Here is a 27681-nt window from a genome sequence, read left to right as displayed (position 1 = left end):
ACACACACACACACACAGCCACTTAATTCTTGAAGCAATGATCTCAGCTAAAATAAAAACAATGCAACACATAGACCTAATCTGGCTCTAATCGGATTTGCAAACTCTTAAGTAAGCAAGAAATAATACCTGTAAACAATGCGGTATCATGTGATGTAACTTTAAACTAGGTCGGCTGTATTGTAAGCAAGCCTGCAAGCTGAGACTTATTTTTTCCTTTTTTTTTTATTTATCAGCGTGTAATATCAAGTCACTGCGCTGTTGTTCTGTGCCGGCATAAAGTGAAACAGAAAATCATCTCTTTTAGATCGCGATCAGGCTCTTCTTTCTTTGTCATTGTGTGTGAAACCCTGCACCTGTAATGGCTGCCATTACCTGCCTAGTCAGAGCATCTCTTTCTCTCTGGCTCGTAATGATTGCATTACACCACCACAGCCTTGGTTGGAGATGAGACTCACCATTGTATGCCAGTAATCTCTGAATCCACGTCAGCACTGCCACACAGCCGTAATAATTACTGCTCCCTGGGTGCACTGCATTTGTTGTGTTTGTGTCTTTATTTAAATGTTGCTCGATTTCACGCCATCTTATCTTACAGGGGATGAGCTGATTTACCCTCCAATTTAAAGGAATGTTGACAAATTATAAGCCATCTTTAAATATTTCTAAATGGGCAAAATATAAGACAAATTAAAGATGAAATGTGGATGGATAAACGCGATCTCTTTTGACACATTCAAATATCATGAAGAGTGACAGGTAAGGCTTCAGTGTGTCTGCTACCCAAAGAGGCACCTGCAAAAAGCAACTGCAATGCATCACAGTAAATCTGTCCGTGTGGCATAAAGACATCATTTTGCTTTGTTTTTCTTTGTATTTTACAGTTGCAAAATGGATATGTCAAGTCTGCACAATGGAGAGACGCGATGACATTTTCTTGGATGCTGTACACTAAATCAAAGAGACCAACAATATGTTGAGTGCCAGCATGGAGACATTTGATTCCCATTCCACTCATGCGGCATTACCGCTGGAATGCCAGCAGACATCACAATCCTCCCAAGCTGGCGTTGGGCTTGTCAGATGTTTCATTCCACTTCAATGTTTTCAAAAATATATATATCACAGCAAATTGTGAAGCGCCGGCTTCTTCTTGATATTACGATATTTGCGATAGGTTTGACTTAACAAAGGCGATTTAGTGTCAGTGACATTTAGCATCAGCCTCTGGCGACAGACAGGTAAAAGAAGCCAGTCAGCAGATTGGACCTGGGGGGATCGTGAAAGTGGGGGTTGTCTGAGGCTCCTCTCAGAGTGTGGTGGTGCTGGGTTGGACACCTTATTAACACACTTACTGCATATCTTTGACAATGGACTACTACAGAATCACATCACAGCAACCTATCACTGATTTCTATGCTACAGGAGTGTTGCACCATTTCACAAATGTAAAACCAGAATATAAAAGATATAAAATAAGTTAATGCAAGTACATGTTTTCATAGCACTGTGTATGCATAAATACAGTGGTGTCCATGTGCATGGGAAACTGTTTTTGTTTTTGTTTTGGTCATTACAAGTGGTCACAGCATCCAGGGACATGGCGTATAATGTATAAAAGAGTAGAAAACAATGCAGGAAGAGGCAGAGGTGTTTGTGTGCATACATGAGGGACAATGAGAGAGAGACAGGCAGAGGGGAAGACCGAGAGGGGGGTGGACTGTCCAATACACTCCTGATAAAGGTCAAAGAGATGTTTTATTCATGATCCAGGCAGCAGCAGCAGCAGCAGAGGCAGCAGGGCCAAGGTTGAAATGAGCTAGCGTCCCCCGTTCCCCAGAGCCAATGCCGCACACAGCCTCTCACCAGGCCAGTGGACACTCCCTCTAACTCTTATCAATAATGTCAAAACACGCACACCTCCAGTATCACTTATCAATAACTTTAAATCATCTGTTTTTTGATTGTCTACTGTGCTCAAAATCAATGAAGGAATGTACATCTGAAGTGTAATTTTAATCCCCTTTTAAGGGGACTCTTGGAGATTGTAAGTGTGAAGTATGTTCTCAGATTTCTCACCAGTAGGGCTCTATCTAAAACTATCTAACTTAAAAATGAAAAACATAGTATCTAAAAAGCCACACATCCAATTTGCTGTAATTATTGGAAATGGGACAGTGCATATGCTATTTAATGCATTTCATGGGTCATATTCAATTTACTATCCATGATAGATTGCTTTAACAATGTTTTTAATCAAATAATAAATTTTATGTTGATTAGATAAGTCTTTACGTTTGAAAAGGACATTTTTTTTAAATCCTTTAAAATCTTGAATGTAACATAGCACTGCAGGGATGGATGCCAAGTCATAAGGGCTCCTACTTTTGAAATCTTTCTGATTGTGAATCTTTCATAAAAGAGAATCAAAAGTTCATTTCAAAATATTTTATGCCCTTGAACTGCCTCTTTGAACTCGCTCTCACAAAAAAAAGCAGAACTACTGTACTCTACCTAACTAAGACCTGCTCCAAGCCCTTATTTCTTATTTCATTTTCTGAGGGAGCTGACACACTTTCAGACTCAACAACCAAAGTAACCTTTACAGTATTGATGTGGATAAATCAAATCTAGTCTTCTGACAAATGGAAAGATTTCAGCATGACACATTAAAGCCCAGGCAAATAGGTAAAGACCCAATCGTTTCCAAAGACATTCTGCTGGAGCCTATTCCACATACAGGAGTTCCTCACAGGCGTATACACTAAGGTTGGCTATATGGAAATGTGTGTGTGTGTGTGTGTGTGTCACTGTGTGGACTGCCTACTCTCTGTGTCTTTGATCAGATATGAAATATTCAGAAATGCTGCTGTAATTTGATGAAAGTCACATATCCCTCAAATAGGAAACAGAAGTCAGCACTTTGGCAGTTCTTTAAAAAAAAAGGCCCTCAGTAACCGGATTTAGAAAATGTAAATTGCAGGCCCATAGGCGGAGCTAACAACAGGGGTTTTAAACGTGCACTGACCCGCTGTATGAACTCCAGTCCGTGCTGCTCTGCCAGAGCTCTGGCGGCTCTGAAGCCTCCGTCCATTTGCACTGCATAGAAGACATGGCAGTTGGTCCCACGATGCCCCTCTGTGGCCACTAGTTTCCTCTGCAGCAGGCAGCCAAGCACCAGCACTACTGCACTGAACATGGAGCCTTTAAAGGGAGATGTAGGAGAAAATAACTGATTAGTTCTCACATATTTTTTACAAATTCATGTCAATTTTGTATGTTTTAGGACACTACATCAGCCCACATTGCTTCATTGCATAATGATGCTTGAGAGTTTCTATGAGTAACACTCTAATGACAGCCTTCTATAACATCACAACCACAAGCACGGCAGTAGGGCTGCAACTAATGATGATTTCATTTCAATTAATCTGCTGATTACTTTGCTGATTAATTGTTTAACTGTTTTGTTCATAACAAATGTCCCTTATGATGTATTGAAATAGGTTGTTTTATTTGAGTAACAGTCCAAAACCCAAAGATATTCAGTTTACTATCATATATCACAGAGAAAAGAATTGAATTCTCACATCTGGGAAGCTGAAACCAGCAAATGTTTGGCTTGAAAATAGACTGAAATGATTACAACAATCAAAATAGCAGCCCATTAATATTTCAGCTCTACATGTCAGGCATCTTTTTCGTTTTGTACACTAATCTGCACCAGTATTCAGTATGCCACTGGATATGCGCTCTCTCCATTGGTTCTTAATGTAGTCTAAAAACTGACATTAGAAATATCTATATTAAAAAACACAACCACCTACGGTTTTAAATATTACCATAACACTCCAAATACCATCTAACCACACAAATGAGTTTATGCAGTGTGGGATTCAGCATCTCAGCGCAAAGTATTGAACATTGGCAATTGTGAAACAATTTGCCCACAGCCACCTCCTCTGTACTTTTGCATGAAATCCACAGTGGCTGCCACCTACAGCATGTGAACCACCCACCTGTAGCCACAAAGAGCGAAACGTCCAGGAGAAATCTTTCACCCAGTGCGATGAAAGCTAGAACTCTGGCATCGGGGGCCCCAAGCGAGACAACACACTCTCTCCAGTTCCCAACCCACACGTTTAATCTCCTGGCCTTGATGCAAATGCTTCTGAGAGCAGAAAAACAGCGGCGCTCTCATTGTGTGAACTAACTTCCCTCTTTAAGCAAAACAGGAACTTTATCAGTCTTTTCTTTATACCCGCACTTTCCTGTGAACAATGATGGAACAAAAAGTTGTCACCTCACTCTTCTCAGTGTCTACTCATAAAGAAAAACACCCAGTGCACTGTTGGAAGAATGCAGTACTAAAGAACATTAACTACTTCAACTCCACTCCCTCTTCCAAATTATGTACTGAATGTAATTAGGAAAACAATTGTGTAAATTGTTGTATTCGGTCAGTTGGTGCCCACATGTATGTCTATTGCCCATACACACCACCCGTAAAACTAGAAGGCTGCATCTATTTGGAGCCTTTTGGTCGAATAATCGATGAGTCAGTCGGCAGAAAATTCATCTATGCTGATCATCATTGTTGTTGTTTTCTGTGTCAAGTTTTAGGCAAAAATTATCAAAATTCTGGGCGCCCGGTTAGCTCAGTGGGTAGAGCTGGCGACCCATGTACCAAGGCTGAGTCCTTGCTGCAGAGGTTCAGGGTCAAATCCAACCTGTGGCCCTTTGCTGCGTGGCATCCCCTCTCTGCCCCCCTTTCCTGTCTGTCTCCAGCTGTCCTATCAAATAAAGGCATAAAAAGCCGGAAAACAAACCAAAAAAAAAGATCAAAATTCTGTGGTTCCAACTTCTTACATGTGAATATTTGCTGTTTTTGTCTTAGTCTTCAGAGATATTAAACCAAATATTTTAGGTTTTTGGACTGTTGGTTTGACAAAACTCAATCTGTATATGAAAATTTGGCCTTTTAATAATTCCTTACAGATTAATTGAGAAAATAATTAACAGATTCCTTGATAATGAAAATAATCCTTAGTTGCAGCCCTACTTGTAATCCTTGTTAATATGTAATCTGTCCATAACCTTTTTACTTTTTGTATCCATTCAGGCAATTTTACTCCCAAAATACACCCAATAACATTCAGTAAAACTCCAAACTAGAGGATTAAGATCTCTCACTCTCTATATAATTATGTTTGTATGTTTATCTGACTTCCCTTCAAAAGTGCCTCCTCCTGCAGCATTTTCCCCCAAACAACAAACAGTGCAGCTGACCACCGTTTAAAGTCTACAGCATCATTCAGCTCCAATCTCTCAAGCCACTGATTGAAATCGATAACCTCACTTGGGGCCCGGGCCCCAGTCAATCCCACTGAGGTGCAGGGCCGGCAGCACACACCCCACCCAGCGAGCAGCGGGCCTCCGGCAGAGACGAAGTAGTCAGGGAGAGAGGGAGGGAGAAAGGGAGAGCACATCAGAGTGGAGTACAGGAGAGCCACATTGAACAGTGTCAGGGCCTGGGGGCCTACTGGGACGCTGATAAAGTACCTGGACATTTTTATAGACAAACTACTTATTTCCGTCCTCATATCGCTTGGGAAGACTGATAACTTTATATTCCTCTCAGGCAGAGGAATGAAAGGAGGGGGGCCCTTTCAGGAGTTTAATTGATCAAACTGTAGCCACAAGGGTTTTTTTCTGGAGATAAAAGGGACTAGCACTCTCCCCTGTACAATACAGAGATCTTTTAGAAAGCAGACCCAATAAAAAAAGAGAATGTAACTCATTATGCAAAGTCATTACAGGCCTGTGACTATACTCCTTAAAGAGGGGGAGTTAATGGTGGAATTGTATCGTACAGGATTTCCAGAGGTCAAACTACCGGTCATTGGATAACATTATTTTACAATGTCCAAATTATTACACCAACCTAACTTATAGATGGATGTTTTTGAAGTCAAACTTAAATACCATGGCTATTTTAAGTATTCAGTAAAATATGATTTTATTTCTGCCCACAGAGCAATTTGGAAAGGCATGGGGGCTAGCACAAACTCTTTAAGTGGATGATTGGCTGCGATCGATTAGTCGATTAGTCGATCAATCGATCGGCTGTCAACTATTAAATTAATTGCCAACTATTTTGATCATTGACATTTCCATTCATTTTTAATGTCTTTGGGTTGCGGACAAAACAAGACATTTGAGGACGTGACTCACATTGTGCTTTGTGAAACAGTGATCAACATTTTTATTGATATTCTAACATTTTATGGGCCAAACAACTGAGTAATCGAGAAAATGATTGTCAGATTAATCAATAATGAAAAATATCATCAGTTGCAGCCCTGGTCTCCCTGTTAGCAGGCACCATATAATGGAGCTCATTGTTCTGCAGAGACGTTGTCTCATCATACTAGACGATAAACACAGTAAAAGGAATATATATTTATTGTTTTTACTGTGTTTATTGTCAGTAAAAATAATTATCAACACACATCATAAACCATCACAGCAATATATGTGCAACAGTTGATACAAGTAATTGAAATCTCCCAACAAGGGGATATTTCCATGCTGTTTGTTCATTATATTAAAGAATTCTTTGTATATCTTTTTGTTTAACAAAGTTATGATATTTTCTTAGCGTTGTCTAGAAGGCATGAACTTATACTCAGAGTGAAGAGAACATTCAATGTCCTTAACAATGTACAAAGCTTTCCTGTACACAACATTATACAGTGCATCTGCTATCTAATCATTTTTGTCAGCGTCCAACAATTTTCTTGGCTGTTCTAACAATTCTAGCCAACTTCTTTTTGTTTGCAGCAGTCAGCTCAACATAACAGACGGAGATATATTGCATTGTTGCAAGTATCCTTGAGCAAGGGGCTAATGCTGCATTCACGCTACATTGTTCAGATAATTACAAGCAGCCAAGTCAGAAAAACAGTTCACATCAGCCGCCTTATTATGATTTCTGGAGACAATATTTCCCACTTGGTGAAAAGAACTCGAGTCAACGAACCAGTTGCAAACTGGCTGCAAAGCCGGCATCGCTGATAGTTACGTCTAAATCAAATCTAATATTAACACAAATAGAATCAATTCATCTCATTTAAAAAGGAGGTATACACTGTTTGTTTGTATCTGGTTTCAATTATGAACAAGCTCCACAGCAAAATTAGCTAATTTAGGTTTTTTTAATTGTTGTGACTAAAAAGGTTAGCAGTGGAGGGAACCATTCTGAAATAATGAGTCTGATTAATGGGAGGTACAGCATTACCTTCAGCAGCAGCTGTTCTGTAGCTGACCATAACCTACACGACCCTCTTGTGGGTCGTGGATGAGGGTCAAAGAAGGGAGACACACATACACAGGTGTTTACACAGGTATTAGTTATTTGAAAAGATTAGACCTCCACTCGTGGCCGTGTTGGTCTGAACAGGCCGTGTTAGGCATGTTGGCTTTGTTACACCTTTTAGGGCAGGACAATTAACAACTTTTGATGCTGAATATTCAGAGTTGTTGACCTCAGCAAATGGGCCTTTTTCACAACCAGGATATAAAGGAAACTACACCTGCACTAGCTGATGTAGATTTATGAGGAAAGTTAGCAGCAGCTAGGTAGCTGGCTGAAAGCGCTGTGCTTAGCTCATATACTGTAAATGGTTTAACTACCAGTGTTTTGGTACTAGCAGGCCACACAATCCCCTGATTGCTCCACTAACACACCCTGGACTAATCATTGTCCTGGACATACATGGACACGTCTATCTCACATCTTAAATGGAGATTAGTAATATGGAAATTAAATGGGAAATGTTGCTTTGGTTATAAATGTATAAAGCTATTTCTTTTAAAACTCTTTATTTAATCAGCAGTAATATTTATTGAAATGTTCCTTTATATTTCTCACTTGTCTGCAATCAGATTAGTACCTCAGTTTCTGGTTTTGTGCGTGCACCTGTGGGTTTTTGTTTTTGATCATTTAATTTTACAGACGGGCAACATTTTGACAGATGTTGCCTCTGTAGTAGTCTGTCAGTAGTTACCCATATGCTGGCTACAGTATTCCTTTACACACAGTTCATTAGGTTTATCAAGAAGCCTCAAAGGGCTGCAAGTAATCACAACACCAGGTCATTACCTTAACATAATAAAGACCCAGTGCATCCATTATAGGCATCAAATACTTCCAGATTTTGTATGGGGTGGGTGACTAGAAAGTGCATCCACAGAATTGTCTGAATCAAGTTTACAGCCATCACACCGTTAGTCCTGAGTCCTGAATTCACAGAGAAGAAAATCCAAGCAGGTCCAGTGCATCAAAGCCTGGAAACGAGGCTACAGCTGAGGGGAGGGGTGGGGGGGATGAAACAGGTTCAAATCTCACTCCCTCCATGTACTACAGTGCCTAGCGAGGATTGAACGGGTTTGTATCGTAGGAACAAAACAAACAAAAAACATTTACCTTTCCCATTCAGACGACAGAGCCTACACACTGACGGACTGCCTCCTGTTGAAAGCCGAACGGGAGGTCGATGCATCGTGAAGAAAAGAATCTCCCGTCGCGTCCATTTTTATTGTCTCCACTTACTGCCGGTAATAAAACGTGCAAATTACAGCATGCAAAACACCGCGTCAACCGTGCATCTCCTCACCGGAGGAGTCAAACGTGCAGAAATAACGGACTGTAAGTCGACTAAACGAGCACATCCAGGGCGTGTGGCGGATGGGGGGATTTTGTAAAGATGTGAGAATGCATTAGAATGCAAGAAATGGTGTGATGGCGAGAGGGACTGTTGGGAGAGACAGATCTGCATATGGAAATTAGGGTTAGCGTGGATAAAATTCTACTTAAACTGCTGCATTATTTTGTATTCATTTGGGCGGGACCCCTGCAGTGAGACTGAGGGGGACAAGAAGTCACTTTGTGAAGTGAATGCTAAAAGATGTTTCAATGACAATAATGTGTGCATGTTGAGCAGTATTCGTCTCGTTTTTCTTCTAGGGCGTATATTTGGCATCTTTTGGTGTAAATGTAACTACGACTGGAACTGCTAAGAAGGCCAAAATATACGTGTTTTCACTAATTAAGTCTCAAAGAAGTACAAAGAGGACATTTAGTTCGCTCTTTTAAAAACCTTTCGAGAAATAAATACGTTAAAACAAGCATGAGACTTCTGGTCAAAGGCTCATTTCCCCATTGGAGATATATAAAATGAATCTTCTCTTCCACCACTCTACCTGGAGAAATAATGCGAGAAGGAAACAGTGCAGAGACCCCTTGTTGTCTGTCGACAGGACCACGCCCACTGTGAAACTTCGGACCAATCAACAGGCGCGGGGCAAGTTTGCGCATGCGTGGTGCGGACGCGCGGGAGAGAATGAAAACCCAAACAACGGAGTATGACAGCAATGTAATCCTCTTACTTCGCTTCAGATTTACGGAATATTAAACCACATAAGAAGCCGAAATACAAGGTTGGTCAATGTATAAGGACATTTGTGTTTTCTCGAGGTACTGCTGCCTGTTAAAAGCCCTGCTATTTCAGTTTACTAACGCGAACCGTGCATTCAACATATTAAACACACACTAGCTACTACAGCACTAGCTACTACAGCGCTAGCTAACGTTAGTTAACACGATGTTGCCTTATTTACCAGCAAATACATGTGAACTGTTACATTATGTGATATACACAGAATGTGGAGAGAATTACCCTTTTATAACCGCTGTCGGTAATTTTACACAGTCTTGAGAAGTAGCCTGCTATGTTCTCTGTATGAACTGACTGGAAACATCACGTAATGTTATGTCAGATAGACAGCTGTCCTTTTCCTAACATATTAACGTTACTTAGCGTAGCGTCATTTTCTGTATTTTATTGTAATTTTATACAATGTAGCAATATTTAACCTATATAAAATAGCTTAGTTATATATTAATATTTAACTAAGTTCTTATTTAATCTGCTTCTTTAATAGTACATCTTCTCAGTACAGCGTGTTAATGCCGGCTACATTTGTCTGCAGCTACTGTAACATGTTGTCTCTGTTCTGTGTGACAGTCTTGTAATGTCTCAACACAATGTCATTTAAGGTGATACTGATTCTGCACTGGCAGCATGGCAGACGACTTCAGCCAGTCCCTCACCCCACCAGTCTCTCCATTCGCAGCAGACAGCGTATGTGAGCTGACTCCAGTTCAGCCACCATGCTTCTGCTGCTCTGAAACAAAGGAGGACCCCACTGGAGCGCTCTCCACAGAGGGATACACTGCTAGAGGCTCCCTGAAACGGTACAGTCGCTGTCAGTTCACCATTATCACAAAAATAAACACATTTTCACACTTGGAGGTCAACAGTTTTCACTCTGTGTATTTTGTCCCAGAGAAATGGTGCTAATCAAAACTGTTGACAGTAACATCTGTGAATTATCCTGAGTAGCTGGGTCATTTTTCTGGAAACACAGACTGTTGTTCAGTGTTTTTAAAGGTCAGTTTTTGATGCTTTGAACACAGCAGCTGAAATCCCAGTCAGCTGCATTGTAATGGGGCGGCAGCAAAAGTCTCAGTGGCAGAAAAAGCTTAGTAAATAAAGTCTTAACTGACGTGGCTGCATCCAATCCCTAGGCTGCTGTTGCGTCTTGACCCAGCCCCTGCAGAGTATGAGACAGACACTGTGGAGATCTTTGGTTTCCCCTGGGTAACAGAGACAGCACTGGTGGAATCTACGAAGCTACTCTTTGGTCTGTTCAGGTAAGCGAGGCTGAAAACCAGATCTCAGTTAAGTTTACCTTTAAAATAAGCACAATTTTAATGTTAATTAAAGTCACTACCACCACCGTAATCTGAAGTTCATTTTGCACGGCAGCAAATGCTTAGAAACTGAATCTTTTTTAGACAGCTGAGTGTTTATACTTCCGACATAATTTGTCCTCTTCCTAATTGGTCTTTGCTATATTTCAGACAAAATGTTTACCAGCTTGAGACCATGGTGCAGTCCAGCTCACATGACTTCGGTAAGATTGTGCAATCTGTAATCCACAGTTCAGCTAAAGAAAGTTTTCATGTCAGTATTTTGTCCATACAGTAAACCATTATTTGCTTACATAAACAAATGTCTGATGTGTTAGCCAGATACTTTTTATGTACACTGGCAAACAGTCAGAAAGTGTTTGTAGTGTAAACAGGAAGTTTGGGTTTTAAAATATCAAATGCAGAGAGTCTGTTCTATTTATCTATTTATTTTCATCTAGAAAAAGGTCAGATAAAAAGTTGAGGATGCCCCCTTACACTTCTAAAATTCTGAACTTAAAATGATCCTTGCTGAAATGTGGGCAACATTTTCCTGAGAAGTCTTGCTAGCCAAGACCGTACACGTGCAACATACAGTACACGCCTACAAGTGATTAGTATGATTCGTATTCGTAGGAAGCAGCAGCAAGATGGGGTATAGGTTAAGCCCTGCGCTCTGGGACTGGGCCCTCTGTGGCAGCTGTCTGCTGAAGAGAGAGATGAAAGCGAACGAAGTAGCTGCTAAAGTTCAAGTGCTGAAAGACGTTTAAGTCTAATTGTATGCCGTACTGAAGTATAGAATGTACTTTAAAAAATTTTAATTTACTTTGATATTTAAAACCAATTTAATATATTTTAGTTATTGGATATTTTAAAATGTTGATCCTAAGTAGCCCAATAATAACACATTGTAAAACACAGTTTGACTGGGGTTATATGCTGTGTGTATATGTGTCTGGCTAGCTGAAAGAGTGCCCAAAGAAACAGGGACGAATAATAAAGATATAAATATGGGTGTAACATTGTGCTTTGTTAGGAAAACTGCCTTCAACATGCCTTATGTGTTGTAGGTCAAGCAGGCAAACTCCACTATGAAGCAGAGGACCTCAGACAGCAGTGTGTTTCATTTCTTCAGTATGTCAAAGTCTTCTTGCACAGGTAGTTGCATACATACATTCTACCACTAATTTAATGTCATGTTCATCCGCTTTTTATTGCATTTCTTTGTTTATTTGGGCATGCATGTCCTTTTGTATCTGTTCAGATACCTGGAACCTTCCGGCTTCCTGGATGCAGGTCACCCACACCCCTATGAGGAACTGGAGGCTCAGCTCCCCTCTGCTCTTCTAGAGGAGCTGTTTGGCATCACTCTCCTCATAGGACGACTCAAAGACCTGCCTGCCAACGTTCAGAGTGCTTTCACCATATCTAACCAGGGAAAGGTGCTGGTCTAAATGAGAAAATGCTTTGAAACAGGGACACAAAAGCATGGATGGCATAAATGTAATAATATAAGCTGTTATGAGGAATGACTCATATGACCACAGTTTTTTCATAGGCCTTAACTAAGAGTTTTCATCACCCGGAACCTCCTAATATACATTCAGAAGTCTTTTAGTTCATTGTTCTGCTACTGTCGTTGAACTTGGTGCTCTGTATTCCTCCCACAGATTTTTCCTCCCTCTTGGCATTTGTTACACCTTCATCTCGACATCCACTGGTCAGTCTTGGAGGTTCTTCACCTGCTTGGTCACAAGATGCAAGGTATATTTCCGATCCTTGTAACTTGTTGTTTAAAAGATTGTGCACAGGCTGGTGTGTGACATCTAACAACTACCACAGTGGGCACTAATCTTCTGACTTTCAGCTCATAGTGAGTCATTATCATGGCAGCAGGCTGTTTGTGATATTACCTGTTCTTCTCTCCAGGCCAGGTGGTGTACGCCCACCAGTTTGTGAACCTGACGGGAGAGAACTTGACTGATACCAGTCTGTTTGAAGAGCACCTGTGCAGTCTGCTGTGTGACCTAACTGGTCTTGCCATAGGCAAATACAGCAAGGTGGGCGGCTGGCCACAACTCATTACATCTTACTGTTGGGATGTATCAGTGAGATTTCTAGGTTGTTGTTTTTTTAGCTGGAAAAAACTGCAATCCTGCTGGTGAATATGTTAATTCCCAGATTTGGTACTCAGTTGAAGCTGCGGATAAGAAATCCTGACATGACCTTCCCACTAAATGCTGTAATAAACCATATTTCTGCTGAGTACTCGCATAATCTTCATGTCAGTATTAGGCCCCTTGTATTTATGTAGAACAGAGCTGCAGTTGGGAGTTTACTATGTTAAACGGATCCTTTTGATTTCTAGGTGAGGCCTACAGAGGCACTGAGCAGCCATCACTACCTTTGCTCTTGCACCAAAGAGCTGTGGGTCCTGCTCATGCACCTTCTGGAATACAGGAACAAAGTGTTGCACACACAGGTAACACAAATAACACATGTTCACAGTCATACAATAAAATTCTCTCCAAAGTCTTTCCATACTAAATGAACCAACCTCCGTTTCCCTCTAGTCTTTCTGGAGCTACATGAACTCGTTGTTGAGGCCTCTGGCTTTACGGAAGCCGGCAGCAGAGCAGTTCAGTGGTCTCCCCACGCACTGTAAGGACCCTCTCGGATTCGCATGGTGGCTGGTCACTCATTTAGCAGTGTTAGGGCAGTACAGTCGTAACGGCACACTCCAGAACGAGGTAAGAGATGGGGAAACACAATATTGATACCTTAAGATGTTACACTTGAAAATAACCTGGACATAAACATAAAAGTGACAGGGTTACTAACTGGGAAATAATGAGAGATGTAATTCTGACTGGGAAATCTGGGATTTTTTAAAATCTATTTATTTAAATTCATTGATCTCAGATTTAACCACATGCATTTGTCTCACCAGACATATCTTACAAGTCTTAAGGAACCTCAGTTTAGATAATAATAATAACATTATTTTATCTGGTTATGTTTTTTTCTGTATCTACTTCATCCAGGTAGTGCAACATAAAGACAAAAATTCTTCACAGATGTTGGAGATTGAAGAAATTTTGCCTTTCATCCAAGAGGCTTATGCAGTTCTAAAATAAATCTTGAGAACTAATTTGTCTTGACACTTTAATAAAGAAAGGTGCCAAAACTAGACACCTTAGTGAAAAGGGAAAAATTACATAGGACGTTTCATAGAAATATGCCTGAGACTGATGGTGACAGAGTCTCTGTATTATCTAGAGCGGGTACTCAGATAGCAGACCTTGTCTATTTCAGTCTTAAATATGAGTGCTCAGTGACACTTGCCAATTATTCCCATACTTACAGTAGGACTATAAAAACATTAATAGGTATTGTTCAATATTGTTTTTAAATCTATTGCCTTTTTTTATCTGCACTCACAGAAACATCTTGGGGATAACTGGACTTTTATGGAAGAGTTGCTCAAATTAACCTGCAACCCCAAGGTCAGCACTGCTTCTAGTTTGTAGTTACACAATGATACAATAGTTTTAATTGTTTTTAGTAGTAAATTAATAATCATGTATGTGTGTAATAACAGGGAGGTCTAGCAGAGGAGCAGGTCAGGATGCATGTCCACTGCTGTCTCAGTCTCTGTCTGCTGTGGGAACCAAGCACCAGTGCTGTCTCCACCCTCTGGGACTACTACAGCAAGAATCTGGTGAGGAAACTTAAGAAATGAAATGCTGCGGTGTAATACAGACAAAAAGTTGCTCAAACTTGATATGTTGCTTTATTTTAACCATATGTACTACAATCAGACCACCTTTCTTCAGTTGTTCAATTAAGCTTACTACCACTTTTTGAGATATGTCATATTCTTTTATTTCTTTGTCTTGAATGTTCCACTTTTTATTTTTTATTTTGTTGCAATTCTAATAGCTTTACTAGATGTAAGAAAGTAAGGGGTTAATGCTTATCTGTGATCTTTTAGATATTAGTGTTTTTTCATTTATTTATTTTAATTCTTTGTCTTGTTATTAAACAGGCTGCTGTAGTTGGTCATGCAGCTATACAGATAAATCATGTAGCAAATTTGCCTATAGGTTATCCCCAAGGTCTGTACAGTTACACTATCCTCTCTCGACCTGTGCCCCAGAGTGCTTCATTCACTGTACCCTGGCTCGGGATGTCGGGCATGGGCACTTTGTACAAGACGCCCCTGGCTTTGTTGGACCAGGCCCGCAGCTGCTGCTCCCCCTCTCACCTCCACTCTCCAGGACACACCCAGCTCTACCGCTCAGCCAACTCCTTCCAGATCTTCCTGCGAGTGCTGGCCCTGTGCCTCGCTCAGGACAGGGCTGGCGGAGTCCCGCAGAGACAGATCAAAGGAAGGTAAGGATGGGAAGAAAGCTGGGAGGCTTTGTAGTTCTCGTTCCTTCACATTCGCTTCCACCAGGAAAAGTAGGTCTCACAGCCAGGCAGTTGACTCACCGTATAGTATATACTTTTTTTTGGAGGATGGAAGATAAAAGAGATAACATGGAATAGAAGCTGTGAGAAATGATTACTAATCAGGACTAGGCTTTGTAGGATTCCCGTTTCCCCTTGATCTTCTAATGTGTGATGTGTTTAGTGTGCTGTTTGGATTTGTGTGTGTATGTAGGTGCATACTTGCATGAATACACAAACAACATGTGTGTTTGCACACTAGCATGCATTTCAGCCTTGTTTGTGTGCGTGCCAGGTGCACCACGGTCTCCCAGTGCGTCTTTGATATTTACTCAGGCCCCCCAGTGGAGCAGGTGTCTCAGGAGTCAACCACCTGCTCTTCAGCACAGACCAGAGCCAAGGAGCCTCCTACTGATGCACACAAACACACACACACACACACAGTGCACCTGCTCCCTAGAGCAGTGACATGGTTTTAGAGTGTGTGTGAGGCCATTGGATGGAGGGAGAGTGTGTCTTTGTAAGGCAAAGTAAGAAAGAGGAGAGGAAAGATCACAAACTAATGTGCACATCAGAACCAAGTGCTGGACCATCCTATATCCCAGGCCGGCTGGGCGCCAGAGAGAGGCAGCCGCAGATAAATCCGCCTAATGACTTCCCTCTGTCTGGAATGTGCTCAGTAGCACTGCAGACATGGGGGCTAATTAGCTAACGAGCGTGGCGGTTAATTCGCCTTAACGAAGCTGAGTTGGTTTCCAACACGGATAGAGAGGGGAGCTTGGGTGGTGGGGAGATGTGGGTGGGTGGCAGGCAGTCTGGCAACAGCCAGGCTGGGCTGGGACAGGTCCAGATCCCCCCCTCCCCTCCACCTCCCTCGCCACTACCTCCTCCCCCTCAGGAGGCGTCAGGCGTGCCGACTGTATCGCTACAACGTTTCGGCAGCGTTCCTACTCCTGGCCGGGCTCTGCGGGACACCCGCGACGACCGCATTAATGGGATCGACTGCGAGCATGTTGATCTCCAACGCCGGGAGTTAGGAGCATCTGCTCGCCTCCGGAAAAAAAAGCTGTCCGGAATAAACAAACAGACAGACAGGTTGGGAGAACACAGAAAATCCCCACTGCTGCCTCCCAGCACGCTGCTTATATCCCTGTTACATATTACCCATTCATCTATTTAAATCTCCCTCCCCTCACACGCTGACTGCATGCTTGGCCACCTTCTCCTTTTATAGTCCTCTGTGGGTGTAACTAAGCTGATTTTGGTGTTAACCTGGTCTTTCTCAGTTCCTCCCTCGATTTTTCTCCACTCCTTTATATCATCACACTTCTTACACTGAGTTTGTCTTGGGATGCTCGCTGTTTGTGTTTTGACCCAAACAGCAGCTCTACTCACCTGTGTGGGCTGCATCTGTGTTTGGGAGTAGGGGTGTAAAAAGAGGGGGGCTCCAGCCTTCTGTGTTTTCCTGCCAGGCGAGCAAACAGCAAGCTGGATGTGTGGCAATGCGTGTGTGTGTGTGGTTTTATTGATCTCTCTCTGGTGTTGCAGTAAATTGGTTTGGCTGTAGAGAGAGGGGACCAAGCGCCTACTGCTGTGTGTCTGAGTGTCTCTGACATTTAACATGATCTTTAAAGGCATTTCTCCACAGTGCCCGCAGGATCTAACAGCGTGCTGGGTGAGAGAACCACCCAGCACGCTGATCCTGCTTACTCCCTCTCTTGCTTTTTCTTTCACTCTCACCCACGTACAAACACACACACACACACACAGAGGCCTTGAAGCTGAGAGGGTGATGGAGGCAGGTGGTGTGGTGCACGGTGGAAGTTCAGTTAGTCAGCATTTAAAGTCAGGGGTTTCAGAAGAACAAATCAATTCAAGAGTTGGTCAGTGAAAATAAAATAAAAAAATGAAATTGGATAAGATAAGACACTGTAATCTTGATCACTTCCCTGTCTCTGACTCACTTTTACCAATAGCTGACCATGTCTTTGGTTTGCCACATTTTAAAAACTTCAATGTTCTCTTATATTACCAGGATTTATTCAAAGTTCTCCTCAAAGAAGATGCAGGAGCTGTCAGAGGCAGGCCTCATGAACTTCCTGCTGCTGTTTCTGGTGGTGGCCAAGCAGGTGGAACTGGAGGATGTGGCCAGCAGAGCCTGTGAACTGCTGGGCTTCCTTCCCAATAACTGCCCCCCTGGGCACCGTACCCTGGTCTGGAGGGGACAGCTATCACTGCTGTTGTTGTTCCAGGTATATTTGTTAATCCGAAATGTAATCTAGAAGTGTATTGTTGCAATTTCTGATATACAAATTCTACCAGTCTTTGTTTTATTTTATTTATTTTTTTGACTGACTGACATTTGGTATGTTTTTCCAGGAGAGGGGTCTGGATGTTGGTGCGCAGGCTGGCTGGCTGGCCGCCTCCTTTAATGAGACAGCCAAAGAGTTCTACAATAAGACCACAGAGGTCTCTCGCAGACTTGCCCTCTGGGGGCCTCTTGGCTCATACCTGGAGGGTGTGGCTGAGGTGTTCGAGACGAGCACCAGTCTAAGCCTATCAGAGGAGAAGCTGCTCAACGAAGGGTTTGATTGGTTGTTGCCTGCTTGCCGAATATCAGAGCTGAATTCCGCCCTGGGCTTCCTACAGATTGTTCTCGCCCAGCTCAGGTGAGACAGCTGGTATAAATACTCACCAGCTCCCAGGTATCTCTTACTTTCTCTCAGTTTCTCCCATTCTTTCCTTTCACTGATAGCTGCTCCCTCACAGATAGTGGACACATTCAGACAAATGCTTTCTGGCCAAGGCCAAGCTAAGCTTTTATTAAAATCTGATAAGTGGCTACAGCAGAGGAGGGTGATCTCTTCTGCTCTTCCCAACCTAGCCCAGAGTCCACTCACTTGTCAAACTGACAATAGGCGGATTGTGCTGTCAGCAGGAATGAGTGTCTGTAAAGACCCTGTGTTGCGTTGAGGCCCCTGTTAGTCCCAGTAGACCTAGTGGCCCCCAGGTCACCCTCACCAGGTGCTGGTGGAGCTCTGAGTAGAGTTACAGGCCCATGGGACCCTCAGTGTACCCTCTTGTCGTCATGGGGACGGTGGCAGCGCTGTGGGCGTGTTGAGAGACTATGGTCAGTGGGGCGTCAGGACGGGTTCAGCTGTAGGACACAGGTGTTTGTTACACGATCAACCCCAGCTGAAGGTCAGAGGACAGCTGAAACAGTGTCTGTTTATGTGGGGAGGCAGAGGCGGGAACAGAAGCAACAGTGGATACAAATCAGGTGAGACTGGAAGGTCTGTGATGAATGATGTGTGATCTTTTACTGTAGATTCTCAGTTAAATCTGGTGTTAAAGAGCTGAACGTCTCCTTCCTTGCCAGCCTTAAAGGTTTCAATAACCCTTACTTTCCAACCGATCATTATAGCAAGTTGTACTTGATATGCTTAAAATTGCCTAATAGAGCCTAATCAGTATTGGATGTCTGAGGCCGACACCGATTTTAGAAGGGAAAAATTCACCAATGGCCAATATGGCAGCAAATATAGTGAAATCTTGAGCTGGAATGAAAATAGACCTTTTCTGCGTGAAAAGTATGCAAAAGTACTCGGAAGGCTGCTTCCTTAAACAAATAACTATACTTATTTAAGTTTAATATTCTTTAATAGAGTGACTAGGTGACATATTTTATGGATATTTCATATTATATTCAAAGCACAACAATAACAATACAGAACAACTGATAAACTGTCGATGAACCCAAATAGTGAACACAATAACTGCAGGAAGTTTGTGCCAAAAGAGCACTAAACATTTCATCAGAGATTCCTCATATTTATTCTTAGTTACAGCAATACATTCAAAATGTCATTGAAATCTTGGAGAATGGCAAAAGTCCAAATTTAGTCATGATAGCAGTGTTAACACAACTGTGCAATATTAGAAGTACAGCAACTGCCTTCATGAAAGTAAAATGAAGCAGGTACTAGGGCTGAGTATCTTTTTAAAAATGTTTCACTTTAATTTAATTTAATTTAATACAGTACCTGAGTTTCTGTACTGATAACAGAACAATAATGTTTTTGATACCTCACTTTTAGAACAAATCCGTATTACCATTAAACAACAAATCAAAATCTTAACAGAAGTAGCTGTCCAACAACATTGTTTCAATAAAATACAGTCTATGAACTGGCAAAGTTGAAATAAACCTGCATTCATTGTTTGGCCTCTACTGGGCAGCGTAACAAGCTGTAAACACTATGTTGGCATATTTCCAGTCATGCGTCTGGCTACCTGGCCAATGTAAAATTCACCTTCCTTTAACCTCTGTTTTGGCCTCCACCAACTCCTGAGGGGAATATTTGGCTCTTTAGCTGCTAACATTGTGTATCCGTCTTTTTTGCTGAAATCGGCTACCAGCAGCTGCTGGAAACAACACTGATGAGAGCAGGGAGTGAAACAGTGAAGGCAGGCTGTAAAACCAAAACAATGAGCAGAAAGACGCTAAAACACTCCATATAGCTGAGTGAAGCTGTATAATTAAGTGATAATTACCTGTGGGTTCATCGGTGATATGAAAATATTTACTAGAGAAGCTTGAACTCAGATCCTGAAGGATCAAAGATTAAGGAAAGTTGTTTCCAAAACAGTATTAAGGTTTGATATCCAGCCCAATTTCACTCCATTTATCAATATGTATGAATTCTTAAATAGTTTTGAGGCCCCTAGATATATACTGTCTTTGTCTGGAGTTTTACTAAGCAATGAAAGTATTACTGCCAGTTTATACTTACACTGCTTACAAAAGGTTAATAAATGAGCTGAAACACTAGAATGACATTGTAAAGTTAAGTGTTACCGAGCCCTCTTGCTGATACATGTAGGTGTATGATTGCTTTAATTCTCCAGTGTGTACCTCCCACCCTCTCCACCCTGCACGTACACACTAACCTACACACCTGCCCACACACCAAAAGTGAAACACTAACTAAGTGTACTCTTCCCTTATTTCTTCTTCCCATAACATGATATCTCGTTAGGTTTGCTAATTCCCAAACTTCCCATCTCAGATCTCGGGGTTGGAGGGCACACATTTGCACATTAATGGCCAAGGAGAGAGAAGAAGAAAACTCCCAGAGGCCCCCTGTGTTATGGCCCGGACCACGCTGACCCATTTAACCAAATAAAAAAAATACCATGCTCTCTCTTTCAAATCCGTCCCGCCAAATTAAGCATAATTCTTCGGCCTGGCAATACTCGGTATCTCTTTGTGATTAATGCCTTTTCTGTGACACAATTAATGGGCAATTATGTAGCCTGGCAAATTTAGCCTGTGCATCATTATGTCTACTGAGAGCCGTGTGGAATCTGCACACATTAAGAGAATTATTCTGCCAATGGCTGAGGCAGTGGAGGGTCCGAACATTCACTCTTGATAGCCATCGCCATGGTGCTGAGGCAAGAAGCCAGTCCCAGGCATAATTCCTCAGTTTTATTCCTTCCCATGACCCTCTGCTGTGGGAGGAGTGGGGGGTGTCGCTGGTTGATGAGGTGAGCTGGCATTGGCACACCATGTTGGATCTGTTTTCGGTACAAACAATTAATCCCCATCTCCTTGGCTTGAAAAAATACCAACCTCCCCGTTAAGCATTTTCCTTTGTGAGCATAAAGACCTTTTACCGGATATTGAGCCTTTCTTTTCAAAGTCAAGGACAACTACAGTTAGTTTGCTTATGAGAAATTTAGTAACAGTTACACCTTACTACACTATACTTTTTGATAGAGATGCATGGACAACACTAGACTGAGAGTGGGCATGGAGTAAGTTCAGCTTGTGCCTGGGTGATGAGCCTCTGTCATTATTAGGATGCTATATTTTATTTTATGCGCGTCTGTATGTTAGATGCTACTGGGGGAAGGGTTAAACGGGGTCCCTAATGATGTGTTGCCGTTAAGCGTTTGTGTGTTTGTGTGTACACTATGTAAGAAGCCGCAGTGAGGAGGATTAAGTGGGGTCTCTGACGATGTCTTGTACAATGAGGGTTGATGGGTGTGAAAGGCCCATTCCGCAGTAGTAACGAGGCTAATGAATTCAGACTCTAATCGATTGTCTCAGCTCTCTCTGGATTAGATGCAACCTTGCTGGAAGGGAAGGCACTGCTGAGGTGTGTGTGTATGTGTGTGTACCATAGTAGCAGACTAGAGTGCGTGGTTGTGGATGGGATAGAAAGTGGGGGGGGGGGGGTTACTAGTTCCTCTATCCTTTCCTCCATCCCCAGCACACCTCGACCCTGCTTCCCCACACCCCCATCCGGGCGAATGAGGGGGACAGGAGGATCATCTCCAGTCTAAATGAGATTACAGCTCCTTCAGCTGCTTATCTGGGCTAATGCCAGCCACTGTGGGGCTGCTGTAGCGGCTGGGGCCAGGGCCAGGGATGAGCCAGAAGAGCCAAAGTATAGCCTGTGTACAGGGGATCAGCATTAGGCTCCACTGTACGCCTATAATATCCTCCTCTCCTTCCCCACCTCTACCTCCACACTGCAGCGCACCGCCGCACCCAGTAATCCCCCAGGAGAGAAGGGAGGAAAAAACACATGAAGAAGGAGTGAAAGAGAGAATCGGGGGAGCTAAAGGATTTGAGAAAGTAGAGGGCGGAGTTGGAGGGTGTGTGCGGTTGTACAAAGCGCTATGTTTGGATTTAGCATCGGATAGATTTGTTCATCTGCTTTCTTTGTGTATGTGTGTCTGTGTCCTTCCAGACGTGTCCATCAGCGCAGTGTCCACTCAGCACCCCCCTTGGCATGGGCTCCTGCTACCACCAGTATGGTGAAAGAGCGCCACCTAGCGGTAGCAGCAGCTCTCTGGGCGCACTTCTTTCCCTTCCTGCGCAGCCTACGCCTCTCTCAGACCCCTCCAGCACAGCTGGCAGATGCTGCTGCAGGTCAGTAATGCCCATTGGGAGGATAAAGACACTGAGTGGAGGGAAGAAAGGGATTGAGGAGGACAGGGTGGGGGAAAGCAGGAGAGAGTTTCGGAATTGTGACCACTGATACTGATAATTTCACATGAAGGCAGAGAATTTGAATGGCAGTTTGGCAGAGAACATTAGTAGTAGTTAGGGAGGAGAAAGGATGATTTAGGTATATACAGTACATGGTAAAAGAAATGATCTAGAGGAATAAGTCCAGACACATGCTTACACTTCTTACACTGCACTTTAATCAACTTTCTAGTCAACTCAAACTAAATTTTAATAATTTCATGTCCCCCAGGCTTCACCCTGTTGGCCTTTGATCTGCCCAACTCTGCCCCCCAGGACCTTCAGCCTAACCCAGTCCAGTCCATCATGCAATGCTTCGGCTGGGACGACATGGTTCACCCACTTCTGGTGACTCGCTACCTTCCCCATCTGCTCCAAAACAGGTACAGTTAGCCTGTGAGATCTACCCCCTGTGCCTCTACCTCAACCACATATCATTTTTATCACATCACTCTTTATGGGAAAACATCACATCATTCCAGCGGGATGATGTACACTTCTGTTACCTCTTAGCTATCAAGCTTCATCATGGTAGGCACCACTTGACAAAATTGTTTTCGAGATGTCCTGTAGGTGTATTGGGTGGTATCTAATTAATAAATTAGACCATGAGCGTCCTTGGTATTATCAAACTAGGTTTTAATGAAGAAATTGCAGCCATGCCTCTAAACGGAATACAAAATGTGGTGCATCTTCAAAATTACACTCAAGGGTACAAAACAACGTGACTATTTCACCCTCAAAGGTCCTCTTCAGAAAGCGCCAAGTGATATTATGGTGCTACACCTGAATATAAAGCCAGAACAAGGACACTCCTGGTATTTATTGTTTAGAAGTACCAGCCTGCCAAGCCTCCGTTCACTAATGTTTGAGCTGTTAGCAATATGTAATTTATACAATGAAGTAATGGTTTCATTCATGTGAAAACTTCATTAAATTACCACACCTTAGACAGCAACGTCCACCTCCCTCTATCCTTCCAGACTCATCATTAAAGACTGTATGTCAAATCTGATGGGAAGAGACATTTATGTGTTTGAGACATTTTTTAAAGATTTATGATTTCACAGACATTCTCCCATCAGAATACAAAAATATGACCACTTCAGCCTAATGAGGCATAACATGTGAATGTTAACACTGATATTAATATTAAGTGAACTTGCGTATACAGCATGGACAAACTTATGACAAACTTCTTCTTCTTTTTTTTTTTATAATTACGCCCTTTATATTTGTGTGAAAGGACTTTCTGTCTCTGTCTTTTCCAGTGAGCTGGTGTCCTCACTAAGCAGTGATTCTGCAGTTGTTGCGTCCGGTTCGGCACAAAGCCTGTCAGTGAGGGCCTGGTTCCGCTGTGTGCTACAGCAGCACCTTCACAAGAACCCAGATGGGTCTGACAGCAGAACAGGTAATAAGTCTACAATGTGATAAATAAACCATTCGTTGCACACCAGGAAAAATGTACTCAGATACATGTGTATGTGGAATGTCTGGCATATCACGGAATTCATATATGTGTATCCCAGACAGTAAAGGTTGGAGAATTTTATTAACTCTTGGTGAGATGCTGTACTCAGATCCTACAGCTTCATGGAGCTAAGTCTGCTCTGGATTAAACAGATTTTGTGGAGAACTATGTGGTTGTGCTTACCTGTGTGTCTTGTATTAAAGATTAGGTATACATTCTTATTGAAATACCTGGTGTTTGCTCCTGCATTGCTTCCAGGCCGCGCCGTGGAGGAGCAGTTGTGTGAGCTGACCCGGCTTGTGCTGAGGCTTCCTGAGGTGGACGGTCTTTTGCAGAGAACGGGCCTCCAGCCCACCGCCACCAGACTAGAGCCCACGTCAGTCCTGGAGATGTTTGTCAAGGTAACACATGCTCACAGGTATAAAATACACTGTGGTTTATTAATGGTGTTAATGAAGGTATTGCCTGTTGTCAGCTACAGTAGAAAAGGTGCACTTTTTGTAGAATGTCTATGATTTACAGTGTAGAAGACCCACAGTACTCCAGTATATCTTCGTAAAAGTCATCCCTCCGCCTTTACTCAGGTTGCACTAAATGTGATGTATACTTAGCATATCACTGTCACATCTAGTCTCTACTATGGCAGCCTGTATTTACATGCAAACATTTCCATAAATTTCTTTTCTTATCTGCTCTCTCATGGTGTCAGGCTGTAGGCGGCGTGTACAGTGGACTGCAAGTTTTGTCAGAGCGTTCAGCCATGGTGACCAGAGCCCTGGACTACATCGGTGACATCTTGAAACACATTAAACCCATACTGGTCAGCAAGAACCAAGAGGGGCTGCAGCTGGCCTACTGGGCTGTTGGTAGGTGTAGAGCCCATGTACTTCAAAGACATTATACAGTAGACAAAGCTTCAGGGGTACTTTGATTCTTTATCTTTACAGTGTGGTGGGAGTCACAGGCAGTAGTAAGGGATTATTACAGTTGTGAATCTGCCTCTCTTTTGTACCCATTCAGGTTGCATAGTGAAGCACTGGAGCCCCCTGCTGGCTACATCTAAAGCCCAGCAGCTGCTGTTTCGCATTGTGGATGGGATGCTGCTTCCCCACAACCTCACACAGCAGGACAAAGCACTCAGGGACAGCCTGCCTCTATATCTACAGGTTAGAGGCAAACCTATATTATACACTGAGTCACAAACACACGTCTTGGGCAATCAGGACACACAGCAGGCTTAAAGGTGTTATGAAAGATACCTGAAACCCTAATCAAAACCCTTTCATCACTCATGTCTGTTTGTTCATGTTTAAATGTATTCTCCTGCAGGGGCTGTCAGTGGCTTCCAGCGTGTCTCAGTCTCAGGGTGTCTACCTGAAGCAGCAGCTCCGCTCTGTTACCCGCAGATATCTGGACCATTTCCTTCCCGCCTCCCCTTCCATGGGCATCATCGCCAACCACCCAGTGCTTCTGAGTGCCTGTGAGGCGAACCCAACCACCCGGGGAGCAGCACTGAGGAAGACCATCCTGGAGGTGCTCTGGTAGGTCTCTAGAACTAGATGTTGTTTGCCTGTCGTGACCCCCCAACCACCTGGCTTTGACATTAATTTCATATTCAAATTGTGCCTGGATACGATTCCTCTCCTCAACCACATTCTTATTAATATGATTTCTTGTCTTCCATTATGTTTCTCCACAAATAGATTTCTTGAACTGTGCAATTCTTCTTCAGGCCTCAGTGTTACTTTCTGATTTTACAGTGGGAGCTTCCTGCAGTTTAAGGGTCACACCCCTCCGCCCCGGCTAGCATCAGTGCTGATGTTCCTCTCGGAGCTTCTGAGGCGAAACAGTGACTCAGACCCCGCCCTCTTGACTCTGCCCCTCCCCTCTCTGCTGCGCTGTTTGATGCTGGTCAACGAACCGCAGGGTAAGATCATCATCATCATCATCATCATCATCTGGTTCCTCTCATGCTTCTGATGTCATACAGGAAACGTTTCTAATGTGAGCTACTCAAAGGACCACGGTTCAGTGAATAACCTGTAGTTATCAGTAACAGCTTCATACACATGTTTGTCACTTTGTGTGTATGTAGTCACAGCAAATGTTAAAGCAACATTAAGCAAGAATCTGCATTTTGTGTTATTTGGCAGTTTCAGATTGCAGTTCACCTACACCGTCAGAGTCAGCTAGCTCCAACAGCAGCTATGGTTTGCTGTTAAGCTACTTTAGCAACAAGTAACGTTTTTTTCCCATCAGCAAACTCTGGCAGAGCAGCCGGAGGACATGAGAGGGGAAACAGAAAACCTTTTCAAGTTAAAATAGTTGCATAATGTTGCTTTTAAAGTCATTTTCTTTCCTCGAAGTTCTTCAAAATAAATCTGACCAGGCCTGTATTTTCTGCGACTTCACTTCAATATCAGCTCAATAAATGCTATAATCATAGTACTTACTATCAGCAAGTTGGTTGCAAACACATCCTCAATGCTTATAATTTTCATCAATCCTCACTTTGGGGCAAATTATACAGAAAAGAACACATTCTGACAATCAAGTTTGTGTTCATAGTAATCACTGAAGGGCTGTGGGGGTTTTTTCCTGTGCAGTGAGGAAGACGAGCACAGATGCCTTACAGCTTGTGGTGGAGCGATGTGCTGCTGCATCTACAGAAGGACCGTGTGACCAGATGACGACTGTCTTATGGTAATTGACAATAATGTCGAGCAATAAATCTGTGCACCTGTATTAGAGCTGTGTGGAGATGTTCACAGGATGCACGAAGCCTGATATAGGCTTAGAATAGAACTATCTATGTTACATTAAAGCCCCTTGTATCCATGGTTTTCACTGTTTGTGTAATCCCAATGCTCACAGGTCGTTTGTGGAGGAGAATGAGGGAGTCTACGACAGGCAGGTATACAGTGTCCTGGAGACGGTTGCTGTTTTAGATCCCTCTGTAGTTCAAGCTCTCATCCCCAACCTGTCTCTCAGCCTGAGAAACACGGAACACAAGAGAGGACTGGGCAAGAACATTGCCTTGAGGTAAGCAAGTACATGAATCACACCCTGGAAACCACGTAGACCGTATTCATCGCCTTAAGCTATTTTTAAGTTGTCTAGACGCTGAGCAGGTGTCACATACTGGTCTGGAAATCTTCTTTATTTCTACGCTTTATTATATGTGTCCACTAATGTGACTGCTTCCATCTCTCTGTGTAACAGGAGTGCATATAGGAAGTTGCTGTGCCTCCTTGGGGAGAGTGGGCAGGCAGAAATAACCAGTCTGGAAGCGGATTGAAACGTTGAAAAAAAAAAAAGGACCAGCTCCAAGACCTGTCGCCAGCTCCAAGAACCACATATTAGTCATACCAACCTTCTTTTTTTTGCCAAATATCTTCATTTGGTTTATTAGAAAAGGCCTTTACAGTGCTGCCTACAAGGGTATCTTATAAAACATGAGGGTTTAGTGTATGTCATTAGCTGGGATAATGTTGAAAGCTAATTTGCTGATGAGTAAGAAGCATGGATACATGCAACTATGAATGTTTAAAAATGTCTTATCAGCTGAACTTCAGTGTTCTTCATGCATAAGCCTGATATGTTCCAATCATGGACTATAAGCCTGATATCGGCAGGTTGTATATAATGTACATATTGTAAAGAAAGTGCAGCTTTCTGCATTCTGCATTTGCATTAATGAAATAAAATGTGACAATAAATGTGAAAGTGCTCGTACCGTCTCTCCACCTTTTCGTTTCAGCTCTTTAGTGATAAAAGTGAGGAACGTGAGCACTGAAGTGAGCAGAGACTATTTGTGCTTATACCATCAGGTGCTGGATCCGTCTCTACTCGGTTGGCACTCTGAATTACAGATTTGATGACAGTCGTGGGCGAGCCCAA

At 42.7% G+C, this 27681-nt stretch overlaps 2 protein-coding genes across 2 annotated transcripts in view; one reads left to right on the top strand and one right to left on the bottom strand.

Moving 5' to 3' along the window:
• The window catches only part of LOC118335700 (furin-like protease kpc-1), a 160884-nt gene extending 151505 nt beyond the window's left edge, over window positions 1-9379 (bottom strand). Inside the window, exons 1-2 of the mRNA XM_035672127.1 lie at window positions 9265-9379; window positions 3029-3204 (exon numbers count right to left, since the gene is read on the bottom strand). Of these exons, the coding sequence (XP_035528020.1) occupies window positions 3029-3204; window positions 9265-9379 (291 nt within the window). The remainder of the gene's footprint in view (window positions 1-3028; window positions 3205-9264) is intronic.
• A 21-nt stretch (window positions 9380-9400) lies between these two features.
• On the top strand, window positions 9401-27488 carry mms22l (MMS22-like, DNA repair protein). The gene is made up of 26 exons (XM_035673084.1): window positions 9401-9501; window positions 10121-10318; window positions 10652-10777; window positions 10988-11040; window positions 11887-11974; window positions 12081-12258; window positions 12487-12580; window positions 12746-12876; window positions 13185-13298; window positions 13390-13566; window positions 14260-14322; window positions 14418-14537; window positions 14976-15211; window positions 17304-17520; window positions 17648-17937; window positions 22030-22211; window positions 22543-22693; window positions 23582-23721; window positions 24040-24182; window positions 24491-24647; window positions 24802-24947; window positions 25111-25322; window positions 25542-25708; window positions 26388-26484; window positions 26656-26823; window positions 27004-27488. The coding sequence occupies exons 2-26, from the start codon at window positions 10146-10148 to the stop codon at window positions 27077-27079; spliced, it is 3699 nt and encodes a 1232-aa protein (XP_035528977.1). The 5' UTR covers window positions 9401-9501; window positions 10121-10145; the 3' UTR covers window positions 27080-27488.
• The last annotated feature ends 193 nt before the right edge of the window (window positions 27489-27681 follow it).

Source organism: Morone saxatilis, unplaced genomic scaffold (genome assembly GCF_004916995.1).
Source record: "Morone saxatilis isolate NCDOM2014 unplaced genomic scaffold, NCSU_SB_2.0 Contig24, whole genome shotgun sequence".
Classification (NCBI taxonomy): Eukaryota; Metazoa; Chordata; class Actinopteri; family Moronidae; genus Morone; species Morone saxatilis.
The sequence above is the reverse complement of the archived record's forward strand: the minus strand, read 5'-3'. Positions and strand labels throughout refer to the sequence as shown.